A 24,538-nucleotide genomic window follows, 5' to 3' on the forward strand; every position below is an offset into this window, starting at 1 on the left:
CCTTGGTCACAAGCTGTCATTTTCAAAAAAGTCCTTGAACACACACACACACACACACACACACACACACACACACACACACACACACACACACACACACACACACACACACACACACACACACACACACACACACACACACACACACACACACACACACACACACACACACACACACACACACACACACACACACACACTCGAGAAGCCACATCTCAACAAAAAAGTGAAATGCTATCACTGTTTTACTTTTAAAGTATCAATAACAATAAAACAGAGACAGAAATTTCAGACCAACAAAACCTTAAAAGCTGTTATAAAATTCTAATTTATTCCCTTTAAAGAAAAACCTCTTCAAGAAGAAATTCTGCATGGATACCACTACCAAAGCTAAATGTGATGCTCGCCTCCCTCTTGAACCTCCAGTGACTTGTTAAGGGCAGTCAACGAAAGGACAGCACACAGCAAATCAAAAGTATCCTCTGCAGATAGAAGCTTCACAAAGGGAATATCATGATTATATGAACACAGAACACAAAAAGATACAAGACGTAGAGCGTTCTGGGACACACAGTGATATGGGTATGCAGTTGTGTATCCACAGCAGCTGCCAGGCTGATCACAGCTGAATGTGGAGAAGCAGCCTTGTTCTGACAGAGCTCCTCAGCTCTGCTGTGGAAATATGCGTACCTTTAACACACTTATGATCTGGAACTAAAAGATCTTTAACAGTGTTTTTTTTTTTCCTTTCGTACATGAAAACAATACGATCTGTGTGAGCCTGAGTTGATAAATGTTAGGAGTCTGGGAGAGGTTGAGTAAAGGATCTCTCCACTGTTGTGTGTGTGTGTGTGTGTGTGTGTGGGGGGGTGGGGGGGTGGGGGGTGGTACCTGCTATCTGCAAATGTGATACATTTCCTTACCCTCTATGCTGTACCTCATGGTATCAGCTAAGGTTGCTACCTGCTAAACTTTGGCACGTTAGCACTGCTGCAGGAATGTCAAAGGCATACTAAAGCTCTCAGCTCAAAAGGTTTTAAGTTCATCCTCAGAGAGGTGCAAACATGGCTGGTGACGCTCAGTCTTGTTTCAAAATAAAGCATGACACACTCATTATAGCTCATTTTCCATTATTACCATTTTTTCACTGAAGTGTTAACAGCACTCTACACATTGCATGCAAGGCTGCTACTGTGAAAGACATATACTGGAGCAGCATTGCTAATGAAACAAAGCAGCACAATCCAATAATGAGACATTCACAAACACATCCTGTCACTAATGGGGATGGGGATGTCATGGCATTTCTGTCTACAGATGCTGACGGGACTGTTGCCACTATTTTGTAAATAAATGTGTCGAGGAGGTTCTTCCTCCTTGGCAGCAATCTTGATTCAATGCTGTGAAACAATGTGTTACAGAGAACATCATGAAGAGATCTGCTCAGGCTCAACAGCATCGGATGCACACACAAAGATAGGCCTTCCTGCTCACAAATAGAACAGAGAAAGTGATTTCCCACTCTTTACAAAATGTCTCTCTTTCTGCAGATTGGTAATTGCTCCGGTGGGAACTGAATCTGTAATAAGATCCACTCGACCACGTCTTCATGTAACTGTGAATGATTAGGTAAGCCGAGAACTATGGGAAAAAAATTAAAATGAATGTTGAATGTTACTCTCTGTGCCCTGATGAAGGAGCTCAATATGTTCTACAATATTTGTGGTATTGGCAGGGAGCAGGAATAACTTCTGTTGTGTGTGGAAGTTATGTACTGTAAATACATTTCATTAGCAGTTTCTTTTCCAACAGCTAGGAGCATATTTATATAAACGGCACACTAACAGTTAATTAAGATTAACATTCACACAGAACATGCATTTTATCAAAGGTGATGTTTGAGATGAAGGTAAATGTTCTATATAATTCACAGTGAAAGCTGAAAAGTCCGACAGACTAGATGGTTTTATTTATTGCAATAATTGTTCAAACTACAAAGGGCAAAAACAACAAAACACAAAAATGTGTTCTTTTTGAAATTGTTCAAGGTGGTTGCTGATTTTAAGTCCTATTCCTGTCTATAGGTGTTAAATATTGATAAATGGACTTGACCTTGTATAGCGCTTTTCTAGTCTTCTGACTACTCAAAGCGGTTTTTACACCGCATGTCACACCTACACAAAGTAACTAATCCTATTCATACACATTCAGAAGCTGACGACAAAAGCAGCGGGAGCAACTTGGGGTTAAGTGTCTTTCCCAAGGACAAATCGGACATGAAGCTGCAGGAGCTGGGGATCAAACCCTCGACCTTCCGGATGAGAGACGACCAACTCTACCACTGAGCCACAGCCGCCCCCTATTGAGTCATTCATACACTGGGGTCCACATCAATGTAGCTGCAAAATCTGTAACTCTTCATACAACATTTTTTTTTTTAAATAGTTTACTGCCTGGAGGAAGTACAAGCATGTTTACCTTGATGATTTCTCATTAGCTTGTTAAGTAAACAATAGGACACTAGGATATGTAGAGAAATTATGACAGAGTATACATGCATTACGATGTTTAGAAGTTTTCTTTGCTTCCTGATTGAACGTCCACAAAGAAAGTCATAAAACTTCTTTACTTCTATGTAGAAACTTGATACCAAAGTAAGCATGATATTGTAGAAGGCAATGGGATGTTGATGTAAAAAGCAACAAACAATGGACAGTCCAAAAAACTATTAGAAATCCCTAGCTCATGACTTGTAGTTTAAATATCTCCACTGTTCTACTAAACAGTCATTTTCTTTTAACATCACAGGGCAGTATGGAACCCATAACAGGTGAAGACAGTGATGCTAGGCCACATGAGAGGTCAACATGAAGAATTAAACTAAATCTCCATCAGATGTGTTATTAGGGCACACACCAGAGGAGAGGCAGCTTCCTGTCTCCTTTTATTTTGGGGGGTCATCTAATAAATCTTTAACACTCCAGGTGAGGATGCAGGACAAGCAAATCAACAAGGCTCAGAAATCAGTCACTAAATTACGAGTCACAAAAAAGATCAGGTCTACGCTTTCCAAACTATGACATCATCCATCGCTCTGTAAAGAGGCTCAAGTGTTTACTACACCTTCAGACGGAGCATTTTTAAATGTTTAGGTCACGCTGTGATCAAAGTAGATTCAAACCTTATTATTGAAGGAACTAGTTGTAATTCATCGATAATAATTTAAAAGTATCATTGGCTTATTTGTATTTCAATATTTCTTGAAAATATTTTCATTTGAACTCTTTCTTCAGAGCTGGAGTTTATACTATATTTGCATGTAGTGGAGTCAAATGCAACTATATATATATTTTTTCATGCTACTTCAATCTTCTGCCTCGCTTCATTTCAGAGTGAAAGTGATCTGAAAGCTGACATTTAGTTACAAGATAAATATCTTTACATGTTAAATAAATGAAGTACTTGTAAAATAAGCTTGGTGTATCAGAACATTATACATTTTACCAAACAGTGTGAAGAAGTATAGGGCTGATATGATTAGTTTATTAATAAGTAGTTTATTGAAGATTTAACTGGAAACTACTTTGATTATAATTTAGGTAATTTTCATGCAATGACCCGACAGATTTCATTGTTCCAGCTGCTCAGATATGACACTTTGTGGTTTCATTGGTTGGACAAAACAAACATTAAGTGTAGCAGTGTTTCAAGGTGTTCATCTTTGAGGTCTTTACGACTTTAAGGTTCTGATTATACTTACATACTTTCTTTTGAATTATTTTTCAAGCAGGACATTTAATTGAAATAAAGTCTTATTAAAGTATACAATTAGTTAAATTGCTCATGTAAAGAACTTAAATTCTTCCTCCATCAGTGGCTCAGCAGACGGCTGTCACAGGTTAATTACTGCCTGTCAGAGTTCACAGAGACTCCAGTTTGTTCCGTATACTAATGACGTTACTGTAAGTGGAGAGAACTTTTCGCTCTTTCACTCGCCCACTCGTGTGCTCCCTGTCTCTCTCCTCCTTTGGCAGCTCAGTTAGAGAGTCTGTCAAATTTATTTTAAACATTAATAACGCTGAATTAGATTTCTGAGCTTTATAAAACAATGATTCTGAGAGCCAGGTTTTGTCTTTAACAGATGTTCACCAAAAAGGGTCAGCCAGCCAGATCAATGATATTCACTGACCCATTCAGACTGCAGAATGCAGGTTTAACCTGCCGAATAGAGGGGAAAGTGCTTTTAACTTCTGTAAATGATTGGAAGGTGGTTGTTTAAAGATGTTGGAATTTATGCTGGTAAAAGCAGCAAATTCAAAATCCTTACACTTATGTTATAATGTGTTTTGGTCTGTTTGTTTTTCTGACACACAGACATACATATCTTATATTTATCTCTTAGGGAAAGATTCTCCGCTCAACATTTCTTATTAATGAGGAATTCATAAGAAAGAGCAGGAAACGTTGCTGGCTTGAATTACATAAACATTAAGGTTGTGGCTGACTCCAGTGACCGAGTGAGACAAATCACCTAATTAAAAAGAAATGAGTAGAAACAATCAATGCAGATCACTTCCAATGTGGTGACATGTCTCTCCGGAGAGAGCAACAACAACAACCACCTTTTAAAAACCAATGCCACACCATTGCATAGAAATGAGGCAGAGTCATGAGGTTCAATCACTTAAAGCCAACCTGGAGTCTGAGGGTGAATATTGTGAGGCTGCAGGAGAAAAAGCTCCATCACTGGTGTCAACTCGCTGTCAACACAAGAAAACGATGATGACACGGGGGGCGTAAACCGCAGTGGACAATATTCATCAGCACAGCGTGTGAGATATTCAAACGACGTGTGAGGAAAGAGACATCCGCGCAGACAGAGTGATAAATAACATCAAAACTGGTTAAAAACAGCCTGCTACAATAACAAAACAAATACCTGCAGAGATATGTAAACATTGTCAAAGCGATTGTTCTTAGAAACAGATAACTGGTGATTCATGCAGGAGGCATACAGCTCTATTAGATATATAGAGGACTTTGGGTGTGTATATGTTCAGCGTTCAGTTCTCAGGTGTGGGAAACAGACTGACAGCTGTTCATCTGGCGCTCCATGCTTCAGCTAATTAATGTCATTAAAATCTAATCCCACCATAAGACTGCACATAGATTACTTTTAAACATGAATGTGTATAATAACAACACTAATACCACATTTCAAACCCATTTTTAAATCAAATGTAATTTCCTTTGTGATAATCACATGACGGTGTAAAATGCTAAAAACACACAGTAATGAGCACCTGTTTAATAATGAATGTGGTGTGTCAGCCTCGTCCTAAGAAGCAGAGGGATGAGAGGTCAGCAAGGATTTGTCCTCCAGTGGGAACATGAGGATTAAAGACTGGCTACTCAGCAGAGCCCATTTAATCTACTGTATGATTTCTTCCCCGGATTTAATTTATTCAATGCAACATTAAGGAAGAAATACAAAGTACAGACCGACGATCTGGCTCTGTGATGTTTGTTTGATTAAACCACACACTACATGTCATTTAGCTGCCGCATGAACAAATATGAAGCAACACTCCTGCACCAAATTGTCTCATAGTGATATTAATAATGAGATGACTGTGTGGAACTAAAGCTATATTAGTTCCAGGAAGAGCACCTTTCAAAAATAATGTGAAATGACGACGCAAGACCGGAGTGTTTAAAAATGACATTGGCCTTTGGGAGTCTGCAGTCAGTGTGTGTTTCCCATGAAATGTCTCGGTCATATTTTATTTCCATGCCTAATTAATCTTCTGCTTCGGGGTATGCAAAACAAGCATGTGCAAGGACATTTGATCTAAAGTTGTTAGTGGACAACAATTCTCCTGCATACTGTTTATCACAATTTGTGATATTTATTTATTTACTCATCCAGTCACTGCTCAATAATAACTGTATATACTCTGTCACTGCACTATAACTTCACTTATTTGCACTATATCTCTCTATATATATTTGTTCAGTCACTGCACAATAATAACTGTATATATTCTTTCAGTCACCACAACTGTCTATTTATTTATTATTATTATTATTCATTCATTCACTGAACAGCAATTGCTCTGGCCACTTTTCACAAACATATTTGTCTTCATATAACCACAAATATATTTTTGTTTTTGTAAACGCTGCTGTATAGGATTGCTGCTAACGAAGTTTCGTTGTGTCCTTGTATACAATTATAATAAAGATTCTATCTTCTTAATGTGAAACAGTTAGGAATGACAATTTTCCGACATTATTGGCCTAAACAACAAGAAACTCTTTCTAAATAACATGGGAAATTAATACGAAACCAGTTATTTTTTTGCACTGTAAAAGTGCAGCACACAGGTAGAAAACTGGCAAGTAAATTCAGAGACTTTTGCATCATTTCACATTTCTGAGACTGTATAGCTGTGCTGCTGCTCCTCAAACACAAATCTGTTTTTGCTTGCCTAAGGTGGTGTCACAGGAGACACTTTGTGCCTCACACTCATGCTTAATGACGCAGAGGCCTTGCTGAATGTGAAGTGGCACTTTTTATATCTGTACTTTTCTCTCAAGTTCTACCACATGTTGGGTTTTTTTTTCATCATGGGGGTGTTGTGTCCTGCTAGTGGATTGGTTCAGGGAGAAGGTGTCATGTGGGGAAAAAAAATCATTGCTATCACTGCAGCATAGCCTCGAGGTTTTAAGGATTTCTTGCTCTTTGGTCGGATTAGTTTTTCGCCTCTCCAATATCTTGTCTTTTCTGGTCAGTGGAGCAGGTATATGATGCTGGTCTGAATGGATGCCACAGGAATCAAGATGAATATCTTATAGCTCCAGGTCTGTAGTCGCTCTGTGTCAGGCTCCTCAGGTGTTCCAGTTTCTCTATAAGCCTTAAAGCCAAAGCTTCTTATTGGTTTTCACTGAGCTGATATAACCCATTTTAAGCTAACTGGACCACGTAAATAAAGACAAACGGCTCGGCATGATTCATATTACCACATTAAACATTACACTAATCTGTCTGTCCGTGCTGAACGCAGAGAGCCTTCCTTACAATTTAACACCGAGAGCAAAGTCAATACCTTCTTTGTGGTTAGACCTTAAGCTAACTGAAAATCTTTCATCCTATAATGAGCATGAAATGTCAGAGCCTGGAGATATTGAAATGGCATTTAATCTACACAGAGGAACAATATTCCAATTGACAAGAGTCCTGATGAAGACAAAATACACCATGCGTCAGGATTAATGGTAGAAATACAAAGTTTTCCATTTCAAGCTGAGCCCTTTCTCAGAACTGTTCTTTTTTAGTAAAGTCAATGTAGACATTTCTGCTTAGGCTGAAATACACTTGGTGGATCATTTTCAGTTTTTCTTACTATTATAGACAAAAGGTTTTAAGGTTTTATAGACACTAAAAGAGCATACAGTATGAGTTTGTGTTTCTGAGTAGGTTTTCCTACGCAGTACAAATAAGTGCTGCTAGTATGAAATAGTGTCTCTCTCTTTGTGTAGGTGTGAATATGACTGTTAATATATTGGTATATTTGTGTTATTGCTCTGAAGATATCCCTTTAGCAGCCCACACAACCCTGAAACAGGATAAGTGTTTTTTAAATTGATGGTTGGAGATTAACATTGGAACATATACAGACTAAAAGACAGACAGCTACAGCCACTTCAACCTGTCATTTATGGACAATATTGCAGCTCCTGTCCTGTCTTACTTAGGTGATCGCTTGTTTAATGTGAGCTGTGCATTTCTAAGGAACCAATTTTATCCAAGAGTGAGCTTTAAAAGCCACAGGAATAGTAGCTCTATTCAGACTGCCGTTTCAAGCCTGCGATGTTTACACCCCTGTGAAGTTTGGCCTTCAGTCTGATTATTGCAGAGGCGTAATGGGGTGACGGAGTGATCCCACCTCTGTAATACACCATCGCGGAATAAATATGAATGTACAAGGATGTGATGAAGGCTGAGCTTAGTTACCGCTTTTTGTCTGAATGAAACATCTAAATAACTCAAGGCTTTAGTCTTTTTTTGACAGAATTATTCAAGACATTTATAGAGACAACAAATGTTTCATCCGACTCAGCATGTACATCAACACAAAACTGTGTTAAATGTCCAACATGCCAGAGCGCCGGTAGCATAGAGGTTAGTGCGCCAGCCCAATGTACAGAGGCCACTGTTCCGGGGTCAGGTCTGGCCGGAGGCACGTTTCCCCCATGTTGTTCCCCACTCTGTCCACTGTCCTGTCTCTCCAATAAAGGAACAAAAAGCCCAAACTAAATCTTCCAAAAAGAGTCCAACATGCCTCTTTGCATTATAGAGTATCTACTATAGAATCACTTTGAAGGACTTTTTCAGCAAAGAAATCTGTATTACAAATGTTAGTATCTTAACAAACTGTGAAAGGTTTATTGTAAACCTGGTACATTTCTTATTTGCCCTCGTTCTTTACAATGCTTCTTACAAGGCCAAACAAAGCTTATAAATATATATAAAAAATATGTGAATTACATTCATTAAGTAAATAAAACTATGCACCGAATGTGTTTAAAGAAAGTGAAGATGCTCAACCATAATCCATCATACATCCATTATCTACTGCTTTCCCGTTCGGGGTTGCAGAGGACTGGGTTCGATTCCAGCTTTATACTTTGGGTATTCTTTTGAAAAATGTTGGATTGAACAAATAGGATCTAATTATTTTTGTCACTCATTTCATTCATGCAGATTTGAATATGTAGTGCACACTCAGTGACAAAGATGCAAGCAAATAAACACATTCATATTTCCTTATGATCTCTTCATTGTGTTATAAACAGACTTCATGTTGTACTTGTGGTTTGTATTTTGCTCCATGTTCATGTGAGAATATCTGTTTGTCTGCTGTCAGTGGAAAAGAACACGCTGAAATCTGCATATATCATCATCCAGGTTTTTGGGGGGGTTGTTTGATTTCATTAATCAGCGTTTACACTCCACCCCTGCTGTGAGCAGAACTTTCCCCAACATGACCCACTCTGGCATCTGTCAGTCTCGTCCTTTAGGCTGCCGCACTGCAGCTGCTCTGCCCTGTGCTTGTTGACACATAGAGACATTTAGGCCACCATATATCAATCTTGAAAGCGATCTCCTTCCACATTGACATCAGTGAATTTGTGTATCCACAGCAAACAACTACCAATGTTGCTGTCCTGCGTTTCGTCCAGCTTGAAGTCACAGAAAAAATAAACTGTCAGACGGCATGGATCAAGGCAGAGCATACATATAGTATTACATCATTGTAATTTGATCAAACTGGTTCCTTTCAGGGTGTTTCCGATCTCAAGATGGACTTTCGTGGGCCACACACAACAGTAAGCACAGTCAGTTTGCAATAAAGGCAATAAATCCGAGTCACCATATTTGATAAGAATCTAAAGTGAATTCATTTCACAATCATACAATACACCTTTAACTTCCTGAGAAAGCTTTTATGAGGAAGGCCACTGCTATTGAAACACTGATTTGTATACTGAAGGTCTCATTTGATCTGTGTTATACAAGACTTACACAGTATATGTCTCCTTTACATGCAGATGTGAAAAGTACTGGAACATATCTGAGTGGATTATCTCTTTTCATTATGAGACTCTGTACTGAAACACAGTCACACTAGAAGACACAGAAACAAAAGTTGGCCCTTTGCAGTAAGGAAAAGAAGGGCACGTGGTGTTTGGTCTAGCCAGAGTGTGAAATAAATAAGGAAGCTCCTTTAGGAAAAAAGGAAGAAAGAAAATAGAGGGAAAGAAGTTGTAAATTGATTGTTTCATGGCGGTTAAGTTTTGAAGCAGACATGAAATCAGCCACACGGAGCCACTCTGCCTGCTTATGTGTGAATGAAGCTAAATGTTCTACTTCATTCTGTCTGTCAGATGTGTAATGTTAGCTCAACATTGCCACCTGCTAAACACATGCAGCTCTGTATCCATGATAGAGACAGTGAGCAGGTGAGTGACACCTTTACGAAACAAGCATCTAACCCTTACCTTACAGATTAGAATAACATGAAAATAAAACTCACACACTTTGCTATTTAGCATTTACAATGTCTCTCACAGAGAAAACTAAATTACAGTATGTACTCATTGCAGATTGAATTAGCTTTGATCTGTGTCATACAGGTTCTTATTTTAATTCTCAAAGCTCCTTTAAGAGAACCTATTTGATAACAACACTGAACTAAAAGTGAAATGTGCTGCTCCTCCGATGGAGAGTCAGTCCTCCATTCGGAGGCTTTTTGCAGATTTCAACCTCATTGTTTTGTGTTGCTGGTCTGTGGAGTCCCATGGCTCTCACAAAGACACAAAACTTTGTCCAAGGTCACAAGCTGACACAAAACGGTCGTTCACTACACTTTATGCTCAGTTTATGGCCAGATGCCAAAGATTGACTGGTGAGGAAGACTATACATCAAGCAAACCAAAACGCACGCACGAAATACAGGACCAGACCAAACTGAAAGTGATTACTGGAGGAGTATTCAGTCATGTAGACAGGTGCACTCAACTACACACACTTCTGCTCACTGTGGTCAAACTTCAACAGGTGAAGAGCAGTAAGAGCATTGGTATCGTCAAGACTGCGAGTGCAGCCGCCACGTTCACCCACTGCACACGACCTGAGGGATTAAAGACTCACACAATGTGTTACATGTTCCCCCTCTGTTATACTGCCTCACCATTCAATTCTCAGTGGGTTACACATTGCAGGGGAGGAGTAACAGAGGCGTAAGACTGTATAGAGCTCCACAGCTGCACAGAAAGCGCACGTTATGAACTTTGCTGCATGCAGTGGAAATATTCATGAACGAAGACAGTTAAACCTTTTTTCTCACTCTGGGAGACGCTTAAGAAGGCCGTGTGCTGAAACACGCCCGTTGTTGATCTGTACACTGCAGCTCTACCCACATGAAACATACTTTGAAGGACATTTTCTGTTTTCTTTCAGCTTTTTGTGGTCGTGCACCTGAAACATTTTATTACGGTTGAGTGTGCTTCTTTTTTCCTATTTTTTTCACTCTGGGAGACCCTCCAACAACAGACAACTTCTCATGTATCGGTTCAATTTATATTCTGGATTTAACAGTATACCAGCAGGGGTTTAGCATCAAGAGGGATGCAACCAAATTGTTCAAGGATTTGATTGCTCCAAGCTTTACCAATGTTTAGTGATGTTTCAAATAAGGGGAGGGCCTAGTTAGCTCCATATTTGATTTGATGAATTTGTATAAACACCAAAGTCAACAGGACAACCCAGTATAAAATAATATGATTTTTTTTGTATCACGTCCTTTAGCGGCAGCAGTAACAAACCAATAAATGTTTTAAATGACTAAAGTTAAATTGCTTTATTCTGCTCTTTTATCATATGTATTGTGTTTTCTTTTTAAAAGGCTCTATGATGCATATTTCATTTTCAGTGATGGGTCTTAGCACGTTTTCACATTTGTTTCTACAGGATGAGCCTGATCTAAATGACAGCAGGAATCATCTCTGTTAGGCCTTCTATGAAAAATTGAAAACAAATATAAATATTTATTCAGAAGAACAAGTTCCCATTGAACTTTTCTTCACAAAACATGGCACTCCCTGCAGTGCAATTCTGCCCTATTACAAGTCTCCATTTAGCTCAGCGGGGGACCAGAATCCCATGAATAAATTCTTTCTTTGCATGCAGGAAAAATGTTGATAGAAGAATGACAAATAAAGCACCTTCTTATCCGAGGAGCCTTTTGTGTGTGTGTTTGTGTGTGTCAATGGAACAGATGTTGTCAGGTTATGATAACAGCCGAGCAGCAGCTGTAACTTCTCCTGAAATAGACAAAGTCAAACTCGACAACGTAACACACCTATGTCTGTAATCCTGCACTCATAAGGTAAACATTTTGACCTGCGCCATCTTTTCACTTTTAACTTGTTTAAACAAACCTTTTTGTTTTATTCTGCCAGCTTACACGACTAAAGGAAACACTGCACCATCCATCTGACTGTTGTTCTTCGCTTCCATAATGCTGATTAAGTGATTATTAAAGTCAACATAACTGCTCAGCTTCAGTTGAATTTCCCTTTTCCTCCATTTTCAGTTTTTTTATATTGTCGTTCTTTGCATCCATAAAGCATTCGCTCCAAAGTGCCCAAAGCATTCATACATCACCACTTCAGTGTTTTACTCTTTAATGAACATGAAAGGAAAAAGGTGCAATGAAGCTATATTTGTGTTATTCAATTTTAATCCAGTTAAGCCCTATAATGTCAAAGTGTTGCATGTAGCTAGTGCAGATTGTATACCTGAATGTTCTGCTTAAAAGAACATTTACCTCATATTTGTCACTTTGCAGTTTTAAGACTTAAGTATTACATAATACCGACTTGCTTCTTGCCTGCTCTTTACCTGCATCACTTAGGAAAGTAAACAGTAAGAATAAATTGTAAAGGAGGGCCAGAGAATACACACATGTGCTCTTATTGTGAACCACATCAACTAGTCCCATTTAAACATACTGATCCATGCAGGACAGCAGGTGAATAATGTTTGGAGTATCGCTTTGAAAAGACTCACCAATGTACAGGTTCCACTCGGGATCCAGATCGGCTTGATTTGCCAGGCAGCCCTTCATGACGTTCAGGCAGTAGTTCTTACAGGCTTTGACTGCCGGCATGCCCTGACAAAAGGGGCAGTACATCAGCTTTGTCAGTGCTCTGATGCATGATGGAGTGCTGCTTACCTGCAAGAACAGTGTGACAGGAGGCGTTAGTGTTTGAACAACATCCTCAAAATCTCATTTGATTAGAATCACTTTTTGTAATTGAATGATCAAGTCAATTCCCAAAAGAGAAATTTGTTTACTTTGCCGTTCTTTTTTGACTATGTGACGTCCTTCGCCTGAACCCATCACAATTACAGATTCTTTAGATTTTTGAAGGGAGTTTTGAGATACTTTTTTCTAATGCACTCAGAAAACGTAAAGATTTATAACACAATTTAAATGTAATATTATTGTTTAAAAAATAGTTTGCACACACAAGAAGAGATGATTTAAGATACACAAAGTATTTAGTAAGCATTGTCATTGTGATTCATCATTGGTAGCCATATTTAACCTGTTTTTAAATATCAAATATTAAATACAGACAGATAATTATTTGTTGTCAAGAATGCTGTTGTGTCAATTTTCCATATTTTTGTTTTGTATTTTTTTAATGATGTCAAACAGCCCGTTTTGTTTGTGTGTGACAGGTTTCGGTTTAAAGAACGTCATAAAGTTTCATCAGTCATCAAGTCATAAACACACGTCCATAGAGACAAAGCCTTGTCTTATAAATAACACATGCACATAAATAACACTGAGGGAATATTTCTCGATTGTTTTCTCAGATTATCTCTCCTCAGAAAAGACGTGAGAAAAAGTGTTTGACACTTGAGTCGAATTTGAAATGATCTCGTTTACAAGAGAGAAAAAAATTACATGAACAACAAGTCAAAGGAATACATTACTGTTGAAGTAAACAGTTAAAGTAGGAGATGTCAGACTCTTAATGTGAGCCTGCGTTGTCTTTTATTACAGATATGCAAAACACACTTTAAACATGATGTGTTCTATTAGTTGATAGATTTATGGGAATAAAGTTTGCTGTCACAGCTTCAGTAATACAAAAAAAGTACAAAAACTGCACAAAAACAGTCATATACAGATGATCAACAAGATGACAGACTCTCACTTTTGTTTAGTTGAAGAGCTCTTTGTATAGGTGTGTTTTTTTTTACTACAGTATATCAGTTTGGTCAGAGCCACAGGCCTTTTTTACCTTATTTAATTTGAATGTATGAATAAGCCACAACTGTTTTCATCATTCTTTTCAAAAGAGAATGGAACATAAGGAAATCCCATTCAGTTAAACAGTCAAATATGGCACTTGTCACGTGTTTCAGTTCTTCTGATAGAGTTTCGATATTTTTATCTACAAATAAACGACTAATATCACAACTGATTGAAGGTGATGCTTTATTTAAATTGTTTTCTGAGACAGGCTTTTCTCTGACTGCCATTCTGATAACCATGAAATAAATGTATAGATCTGCACGTTCTTCTAATGAGGTAGAAAACATTCAAAGATCAAATGGTGCAGATCCAGTAAGCTGATCCAAACCAAGCTGGTTAATGTTATTTTCTTAATAAATAAATAAAAGGTTCAGGGGTTGAATAGATGATTGTTAAACAATATACAATGCTGCAAGCCCTGATAGGATAGAATAACTAATTTGTCTGTTTATTGTGCATGAAACGGACTCAACTTTATTTGACTAATGTGTCTTATCGTCTCATTCTTCATTTTGTGAGAAGATGAATCAGCTGTTCCCTCCTTCCCATTCAGGCCACATGTGAAGCCTGCCTTCTAAATTGCAGCATCTTATCAGTGATGGACTGTTTTTCTATGTGTGTAGGCGAGGATAGTGACATTTCAGATAGCAAACACAAAGTTGACAGTGTGACCCAGTAAAACAGATTTTATTAGATGATTTCTAAAGAGCAGGCTGCACTCGACACTCTTATCCTCATGCACTCTCACGATCGCACTCTGGAGGCTTGTCAAGGTGTTTGAGGCCAAACCTCCCGGGTCACAGCTAATGGACTTTTTCCTCTATTACATAAAGCATCAACATGAGTCTAAGTTTTTTTTTGGATACAGAGACACAGCATGCAAAGCACTTCTGTGTCATTTCCTTTACAAAGATAAAAATGTAACTCTTAGCACTTGTGCTAAAGTGATTTTTAGATTGAATGTAGAAACAGCCAGTGTCTAATCCTACCTCTTGTTTTACAGACAGATGTGCAGAGTGAGTGTTTTATGAGAAGAAAACACCAATAGGAAGGGGGAGCTGGGATAGCCTTGTGTCAAACCTGGGCTTCTAATCTGCTATTTGCAGTAAGCGCTTATACAGCAACAAATGGTTTCAAAAATAAGATTAAGAAAACATCAAAACATCATTCAATAAAAAGAAAAAGGTTTCAAAGAAGACAACTTTTCGCTGCCTGAGGGCACAGCACAAGACCAGCCAATCTTTGTGACAAACAGGCCTTTTGGCCACACTGACAGGCTAAAGAGAGTCCTGCAGAAAGATCTCAAACAGTGACTTGTGGGGAATTATCTGATAACTGAGCAAGAGCCTGACCAAGCAAAGCTTTTATCAATTAGAAAGCAGACAGGAAAGTGCAGTGCAGCAAATATTGGTTTATAACACTCAATTCTGTCGAGATGTGATAAAAATCTGGCAGCAACATTTTGTCTTAGCTGTAGTTGGTGGAAGTTGTATCTGCTAATAGCAGAATAAACTAAGTTACAGTAGACCTGCCTGGAGGAGAGAAACCATGGATGACCTTTTCCTGGGCTGGAATGTATAGAAATTACATCCCCTGTCTCTAGGAGATATGTGTTGAAGAGATGAGTATCATGAAGGGAGGAGTGGAGGTAGTTGTGTAGTCCCGAAGACTCAGTCTCCATGGAGACTCAAATATACAAGTGCTTTAATGCAACCCTCACACATGAGCACTCAGACTACAGGTTTGGATTTCTTACATACAAAGATGACACTGAGCATTCTAAGGATCGCCATGGTAACATCCTATCACATGTGACACAGGTGTAGGTCAGCCTGAGGCCCTGATCAGACAGATGACAGACATGTCACACTGAACCTTTATTGTTGAAGAATAAAATGAAAATTTTAAAAAGGCCCAAAACTCATGTCATCTGATAGGACACTAAGGGAGTAAGACCAATGACTGAGTGTTTGATCTCTCAATGTGCTGTATAATCTGAGCCACACGAAATATCAGGGAATCTGTTCTAAATTGACAAGAACTTTTTTGTTGTCAGTTTGAACATTCATAATGTTATGACTGTAACTGTAGTAGTAGTATGTCAGGAGTGATAGATCATGCTTTTTTTTAATATGCAACATAAACATTTTTTACCAGGTTCCTTCTGTTAAAATAAATATTTTCCTTCCACAACAAATAATCATCATTTAAAAAGTATTATTGTGCTTTTAACAAGTGTATGATAAATTATGAATACAGAAATGTTTTTGATCAATATCACTTTAGGAAATAAAGTGCTCTGGATTCACCTTGGCTCATATTCTGATTGATGAAATGAACAAATATTACACTTTGATTCTCTGCTATGAAATTAGAGGCCTGTTAGGGACAATTGAAGTGGATTGCATTGGATGATTCCTCCTGTGGTGATGGTTGACTTCAGTACAAGTACAACATTGGCCTCATACTGAGCAGCATAATAACATTCTAATTTTACAAAGTTAATGCAGCCCATTACCGTTACCCTGGTTGTACTGGAAACAATGTCGTCACATTGTTTACACTTCTATTCATTTCCATATTTAAAGTGTGTGAGTGTATTCAGATAGAAAAGTTTAATTTGGAGTTTCCCCCACCAGAATTCAGATTATTTTAAGTATGAATTAAGAGGATTAGATCAAGTTTTTTTACTCAGATCCAGTGAACCAAAGCAGATGTACTGGTAGTTTAATGAACTAAACATTGTGAGATGCAGACTGTCTCGTCAAAGCCCCTCTGGGTGGTTTTGTGTTTGTCTCTTAAGATGTGAAAAGCAATAAAGCACTACATCATCTTCTTTAATTCAATATATATCCCAGCAGCAATAAACATGGATGTCACATCTAAGAGGAGCCGAGCAACAGACACCTCCAGCAGGGTGTCTTATTCCATTATGCTTACACCCAATCCCTGCTGATGACTTTATACCCTGGGGATCAAAGGGTTGCAGTCGCAGACACATGACCTGGATCTCAAGTCTCACTCAAATGTCAAGAGGTGAAGCTGGGACATGCCGGCTTGTTCCAACACGGGGTGTAACTCAGTAAACGCATACTAACAACACATCCTCCGTGGCTGCTTGTAAATGAGCCCCAACATTACTACTGGTGGTGGTGGGGAGGGAGGGGGGACATGTTCACAGGTCACCGAGTGCAACACGGGGGGACTACAAGGAAAGCAATGTTGGATTTCTTTCTCTCTCTCTCTCTCCCTCTCTCTCTCCCTCTCTCTCTCTCCCCCCTCTATCTCTCTCTCCTCTCTCTCTCTCTCCCCTCTCTCTCCCCTCTCTCTCTCCCCCCTCTCTCTCTCCCCTCTCTCTCCCTCTCTCTCTCTCCCTCTCTCCCCCCTCTCTCGCCCCTCTCTCTGATGATTGAAGTTGCATTTTCTCTGCATTCTGTTTCTTTACAGTGCAGTAGGTCTATAAATATTCCTCGTTGTGTTTACAATCTGATATGTGTCCAGACATCAGTGTAGAGGATGGGCCTTTGCAGCATGGTGTGTATCAGTGCTTCTCTTGACCCAAAATAAAGTGTGTAAAAAAACAGCCCTGTTATTGTGTGTGACTAAATCCAAGCCACAGACTTTAGCTTTCCCTTTAATCGGACTTAGTACATGTACATGATGAACTCCACACACTCCCAGGGCAGTTTGTTGTACTGCAGAAGCTGCGCTGAGATTACATCGCTTCAAACAGAATGCTACAGCATGATAAATGGATTCTGTATATTTGCTGTACAAATATTAAGCAGTAAACAATGATGTTGGAATCTCCTTCAGCTATTTAAGATTTCTACCATCTGGCCTTCTCTCTCCTCGAGCAATCCACATAGTCTTCAACACTGTTTTCTAGACAGCACCTTTAACTTCCTGAAGACGTGCATCAAGAGAGAGAGCTTTTTCACTGTGAGAAATAACGGGTGTTGGATGTGTGCTAGACCTTGGGCTTGTTAAAATGTTAAAATGTGTGTGGAAGTCTTCATTTCAGCTGAGGTCAAACGCTGAATATTTTCCCACTGAATAAACAAGTGAAGCAAGTGAAAGTTTGGTTTTGTGACGGCTGTAAGCAGCTGATTTTGTGTGTTTTCATTTCCTGCTTCACTTTCACCTACCTTAGACACTCTCTGGGCGACCTCCCGGCCAACGGAGAGCCCCTGGACGAATGTGCGTGCAGCGATGAATGCCCGGGTAACCTGAGCCTTGAGCTTCCTGGGCACGTCTCCAAAGGGCTTCAGCTGGTCCGTGTACTTGCTGATACACTCCAGATAGTCCTCTGTGATGACATACTGCGAGTTGAGCAGCGTGAACATGCGCTCCAGCAGCCGCGACCAAAAGTCATTAAGCATTTCCTCCAGGTTGACGTTCCCTCCCGTGTAATAGCGCTTCAGCTCAGAGAACAGGTTCTCAAAGACCTCCGCGTTCTGCATGTACGGCTTGCCGTAAGTCCTCACAAACATCTCGTTCAGGGACCTCTCTGTGTTCTCCAGGAGCTCCAGGAAGAATTCTGGGTAAAAGAAGAGGACAGACGTTTACTTTGTGCCTGACGTCTGTTCATGTGTGAGGTGCTGTTCATGGCATACATGGATGATCTGCAGTGTTAAGCCTGGCTCACACTGCAGGATAATCGGGCCGATTTGAGCTCCGATTCTTCCTTCCCGACAATCGCAGGGTCGCTCCCAACTCAAAGCTGCTCGGACCCGATTATCTGTTCAGATTATCTTGTAGTGTGAGCGGTACAAAGATCCAATCTTAACATCCCCGATCTGCCTGGCGATCGTCTGGGACGCCCCGATTTTTTACAAACATGTTTGATATTTAGAATTTAAAATGTTGACGATTACGTCATGAAAGGGTCCGGCAGAAGATGTGTGTGACTACAATATAATCATGAGAGACAATGGGGACTGTAGTCATGGCGACCAGCGGCAGGACGCGTTTTTTTTTGTTTTCTTTTCTGTACAGTTCATCAGTGCAGCACTTTTCTGAAACTTGTATCCATATATCTATGATTGTATCTACTTTCCTCTATCCTACAACAACTTCCACTTCCTTCTCTTTCACCAACCACCGTCCTTTGTTTTTTTCAAATGAAACTTTATTAACAATTGTCAATGCACCGTCCCGATTTCACTCGTACAGTGTGAGCCAGGCTTAAGCCTTCTATAAATTTAGGAATAAATGGAAACTCAAATGACTTTGAATGTGTAATTGTAAGAGGACAGCTACTTAAAAAGAAGTCTGCTTGGTTGTAGGCCAACAACAAATACAGCTTCAATCAAAAAATTCAAAAATAGTATATGAATTAGTGCTTTTGATGTTGACTTCATTTGAAGAGACTTCACAGCTTTGTTGATTTTTTCTCCAGCAAAGTGCCTCAGACATCGCTATCGGAGCCCGCCATTTCTGAAAAGCAATAAGTTCTTTGTTTGTTCTGTATGAGGTCTGCATTGTCCCTTTCTCATCTGTAAAGCAAAAACATACCTTCCTTTACCCTGATAGAACGATATACTGCAGAATGGCTTCCAATATAAAGTTCACACCAGAGTTTTTGCTGCAAAAGCTGGAAGCCAAAGGATGTCATATGAAGTGTGATCAATTATCTTTCAGTATGATTGATTCCACACGTTTGTCTGTGAGGTTTGCAGCCTTTCTGCACTCGTCTTTTCAGGCACCACTTGTTGTTTGCCTCATGACCGCCATGACTCCCCAGAAATTGGGATGAGGAGATAATAATTCTGACCATCTGCTCTCCATAATGATAGTCCTGGCTTTTTAAGGACAAATATTAAAATTTAAACAGCCCGCAGAGCTCCACAGATATAAGTGAAATAGTTCAAGAACAGTCAGAGGAGACTCCACTACAGAGTGCTGTTTACAGATTGGATTGGGGGTATTACTTAATATTATATCAGTTTCAAAGAAGCTTTTACAGATTTTACAGAAGCAGCAAAAAGAGTTGGAAATACAAAACTGACATACTATCACTTCTTAAAGCTCCTGTGAGGAGGTTTAAGTTGAAACCGACTGAAAAGAAAACCGATGTTTCGAGCCACAGCCGCCCACAATTTAGAATTCTTTGGATTTATGTCGTATGATTGAACCATACAAATGTAGGTCCTGTTTGTCTTGAATACTAAATGCTGTACTACGTGATGTTGTTGGCCGAAATCCCCAAAAGACAACAACCTGAAGACTCTAAAACCTTTCACAGTTGTGATAGATTGTAAAGAGTCTGGTACGACTTATAAATGGGTTCACCAACTTCAACATTTAACCCACTGCTAATATGAAAATGGATTAGTACTGCTTTAAGGTCTCCAGTGTCACAGAGGCAGTGACTGTTAGAAAGCACAGCAACACTGTGAGCAGAGTGAGAAGTATAAAAGAGAGGTGGAGATAATTAAAAATAATGAGCTGAGTGACTTTCCCTGTAACAGCATGTTAGCTATCGTACATATACCTACCTACCGTGTATATCACTCATTCAGCATGGTCTGTATTATTTGTAAAGCTGTTCATAGAAGCAGGTTACATTAAACAATCTGAGCACCCACTAAGAGATCCATCTCTCTGAGCCATGCACATTACAATCAGTCATCAGGATGGCTCTGACACATAATGGATTTGAAGCGGTCACAAGGGCTCAGCACTGCAGGTAATAATACTGATTAGACACAATCAGGGAAACAAAACGGCATTATTCTCAATGACATAAAACAAAATTACATCTGATTAGCTCCATCAAGAGCTGCCCTATTTCTACACCAACATGAGAAAACAGGAGTACATACGACTATGCTTCATCTCCAAGGAGGTAGGACACACAGGGTGTTTTTTTTTTTCATTATTATCTGATTGAGACAAATGTATTTTTAGCTGCAACACACAACCATGATAACACACTCGATGTTAGCTTGGAGGGTAAAGGTCACATTTGCAACGGAAGAAATGCTAGATCTTAATCCTGCATTAATCTATTCAGACTAAAAAAGTGCTTTTTTTATTATTCATCATCGGCTTCACGCTTGTTTAAGGCTGGTTCTCTTTATTCTTATCACAATGAATTATCATTCATTAGCACATCTTATCAGGTAGCACTGAGCGTTAACTGTAAGACTCCCCCTGGGGATCTGATAAAATTAGATTCACTTTCACACCTTTTTGTGCAATCTGTAAAGCATGTGAATTTTGTCTTTCAGGTATTATGAGGACATGGGAAGTTTTTTTTTAAGTCAGTATGGTTATTTATTTTGTATGTATGACTACATGAAATAAAAAAGCAGCCATACTGCAGAGCTCCAGGCATGATTTGTGCTTCAGTCATTTGTTCTGAGCAATATATGAACTGATTAACGACAGCTTCAAAAACTCATTTCATTTGAAAACAATGAGCATTCTACAGAAAAATGTTAATTCATTCATGTTTTAAGGCCACTGCTGCAGCTGAGCATTACTGAATATATCTAATGTAATGAAGGCCGAATACAGCGTTGATGTGACCTGTTTGTATTTGATATGTCTTTGCTCTGTGTCGGCGTGATTATGATGAATAATGACATTAAGGACATTGGATGACCACAGTTAATTCAGTGATTGGACTATTACATTTGAAACAGACAAATTAATCTCATTAGTGAACATTCACACTCAACACTCATTTATAAAAGCAAATTCAGTGAAAAGTCAGACTCTAAAAATGATAGTTAAGAGGTTTGTCCAAAAGAGCGGCAGAGCAAGCAGGAGGATAAAGATGCTAAAAGGCTTGACTGGAGTGATTCTTAGACTCTTAACTCGCTAGGAGTTCATTCCGTTTTAACTGATAAGGCTCGGTTTGGCTCTGATTCCTCACTGTGTGCACAGATTTCTGAGGTTATGCCGAGCCGTTTCCTCTGTGATAAAGACAAAGCTTGTGTCTCTGTGTTTACAAAGCTAGTTGCTCTCAAAGAAACCTACTGAGTAGAGCTCCCCTAGATGTCAGAGATGTCAAATATGTCAGTAATCGCAAAACAGAGCAGTTCTATTTCAAATCTTTGTGATAGATGATAGAAAAAAAGGGTAAGGAGCATGTGTAACAGTCATAAACCATGCACAGTTTTCAGAGGTAGTTGACTCTCAGCAGTCTTGAATTAATATGACTTGATGGTTGTAAAGACACGGCAGATTGAAGCAGCTTTAGGTGGGATAGTATTTACTGCGTAGCCTCACAGGGACGTGGCCTGCAGAATTAATTACTGCAGAGCCTTCTGAACTGTAACCAGCAATAAATAAGGAGGGTAAATGGGGGTTTGTTTTTTTTACCACAATTTCCTCTAACTCATTTGAGTATAAATCTTTAAAACACAAAACAGTGTGATCAGTGAACTATTGCATTAGCCTCCTGGACACATTTGACATCAGTGCATGTCCTAATCCATATTAATACATACGCAGGAAGTAAGCTCTGCCTGACATGGAAAATATGTCCTGTGGACATATTGGAGTATTTGGGTTGTTAAAGTCCAGGCTGGACTTTGCAGGACCCGGGCTTCTTTGTTGGCTCTGGATTGGATTATGTCATGCAACTTTAAGCATATTTTTGCTTAAACTTTTTTTAAGAGGAATATTTTCTGAGCTGCTAAAAAATGCAAGAACCTGGCTGTATTTTCATTTACTCCTGTAAATATAAATTCTGAAATTCCTTGAGGGACTGACCAATGCTGAAATGCTGCATATAAAACTTGTGTTTGGATGCTTTTACCAACCAGTCAAGCTAGTTTATTTCCAACATTTCCATTGTATGACATTTAAAGAAATATATTGGCTTAAAAAATGTAACGATGGCATTAGTAAGCTAACAACTGGTGGAATGATCGCATCACAATTTACAGGAGGAACGGAAAAAAACCTAGAAGAATTCCCTCTCTCTATCACTGCGTGTATGGAAGATATCATTAATTAACCTACTAAGGAAGGTGGAATGAACAGGTCAGAAATGTGAGAGTGAGGGGGGATTGTTTAAGAATGACTGTGAGGGGCGCCTGTAGACTATAGTGGTTAGTGTGTGCCATGTACGGATACATGTTGTAGTCCTCCCAGCAGACGGCCTGGGTTTGAATCCAACCTTTAGCTCCTTTCCCGCATGTCATTCCCCAATCTCTCTCTCTCGCAGTTTCTGACTCAATCCACTGTCCTGTCTCTAAAATAAAGGCATAAGAAGCCCAAAAGAATGATTTTGAATGGTTTTCCAAAATGGACAGATACATTTAAAATAAACCCAACTGTAATATTTCTATATTATATATGTAATAATATATTATATGTAATATTATACTATTTCTAGGCATTTTGAGTTAACAAAAATCTGACTTAAGCGACCAAAGCCTTTGACCACTCAAAACGTATCAGTTCACCTTGGAGTCCAATTTCCTTCAATGCATCCATAAGACTGCATTAAAAAGAAGGGATAGGAATAATGGTCTAAAAAGCATTTTCCACATTGATCGTTGAGAATTTCATCCTAAACCCTGAGTCGAGAAAATGTCATATTTAATGATTTTACCATGTTACACATTTATGTGAAATCATATGGCCATTAACGTTGACCTTTGATGAGCAAAATCTAACCAGACACACTTGAGACCAAGTTTGTGCCAAATTTCCTCAAGGTGTTCTTGAGATGTCGTGTTCACAGGAATGGGGTTCTTTTGCTGTCATCACCAGCAGAGACACTCTTGACATGCTGTTACCTCCAGTGTAGAGGCATTGCCATTGTAAGGACTGTCTTTAAAAACTCCTATGCAATGACATTTATTAGTTGTTTTAATTACTTTAAGTTCTGAATTTGATTTCAAGGCCACCTGGGTACCCAATGAGCCGAATACACCACCAGAAAGCTAATGAATTTACTGATGATTAATCAAAAGTTTTCTTGTTAAATACAAACCTGCCAGTAACACTTTTTCAAAACAATCTGTAATTTATATATAAATGTCCCCTGCGTAAACAACAAAATTAACTTGTTTGGACCTCATGCAGCAGAAATAACAGCTTTTATCTCCAGCAGACCCACTCAATGTCTTCTCCTGAAGGACTTCGGCCAATCACAGAAGGAGCCCATCTCTCACTCAGTCATTAGTGAAAAAGCATGGAGCACACTGCTTGTGCTACTTGGTATGCAGACTCATTGAACTCTCATTCTTGTACATGTAAGTGGCAATTTTGCTGCCAAAAGGGTACTTCTAATTCTCCATGTCAATCAAAGCTGGGTCGTTTTATTGATCTGGCAGGAAGTGCTGGTCTACTGAGGGCTGCTGTTGCTTTGCTGGTATATAGAGAACATGACAGGCTGACCGTTATTGTCTCAATTTTCTTGTAATAGTTCCTGAAGCTTCCCTTTTGTGAGTCACAAAGCAGTAGTTAAAAGCATTATGACAATGTGAGAAAAATAATGGTAATGGTGTCAAGACAGTGATTTCTCCAAAAAAGTTCAGTTATGTTATCTGATGACATTTTCTGTATTACCTTTCGTTATCATACCTTACACTTTATCTAAGTATTTCTGATTTTTCTCCCAACAAGTATATCCATAAACATGGAGGTTGCCCCATCCAACTCACAGGGATTAC

The 24,538-nt window shown here is 39.0% G+C and overlaps 1 protein-coding gene across 2 annotated transcripts in view; it reads right to left on the bottom strand.

The window, feature by feature from the left end:
• The window catches only part of gpc6b (glypican 6b), a 91,406-nt gene that overhangs the window by 37,202 nt on the left and 29,666 nt on the right, over positions 1-24,538 (bottom strand). For both annotated transcript variants that reach the window (XM_061054561.1, XM_061054560.1), the window contains exons 3-4: positions 18,047-18,438; positions 12,638-12,803 (exon numbers count right to left, since the gene is read on the bottom strand). In XM_061054561.1, coding sequence (XP_060910544.1) covers positions 12,638-12,803; positions 18,047-18,438 — 558 coding nt within the window. The remainder of the gene's footprint in view (positions 1-12,637; positions 12,804-18,046; positions 18,439-24,538) is intronic.

The sequence above is a fragment of the Labrus mixtus genome, chromosome 13, assembly GCF_963584025.1.
Source record: "Labrus mixtus chromosome 13, fLabMix1.1, whole genome shotgun sequence".
NCBI lineage: Eukaryota > Metazoa > Chordata > Actinopteri > Labriformes > Labridae > Labrus > Labrus mixtus.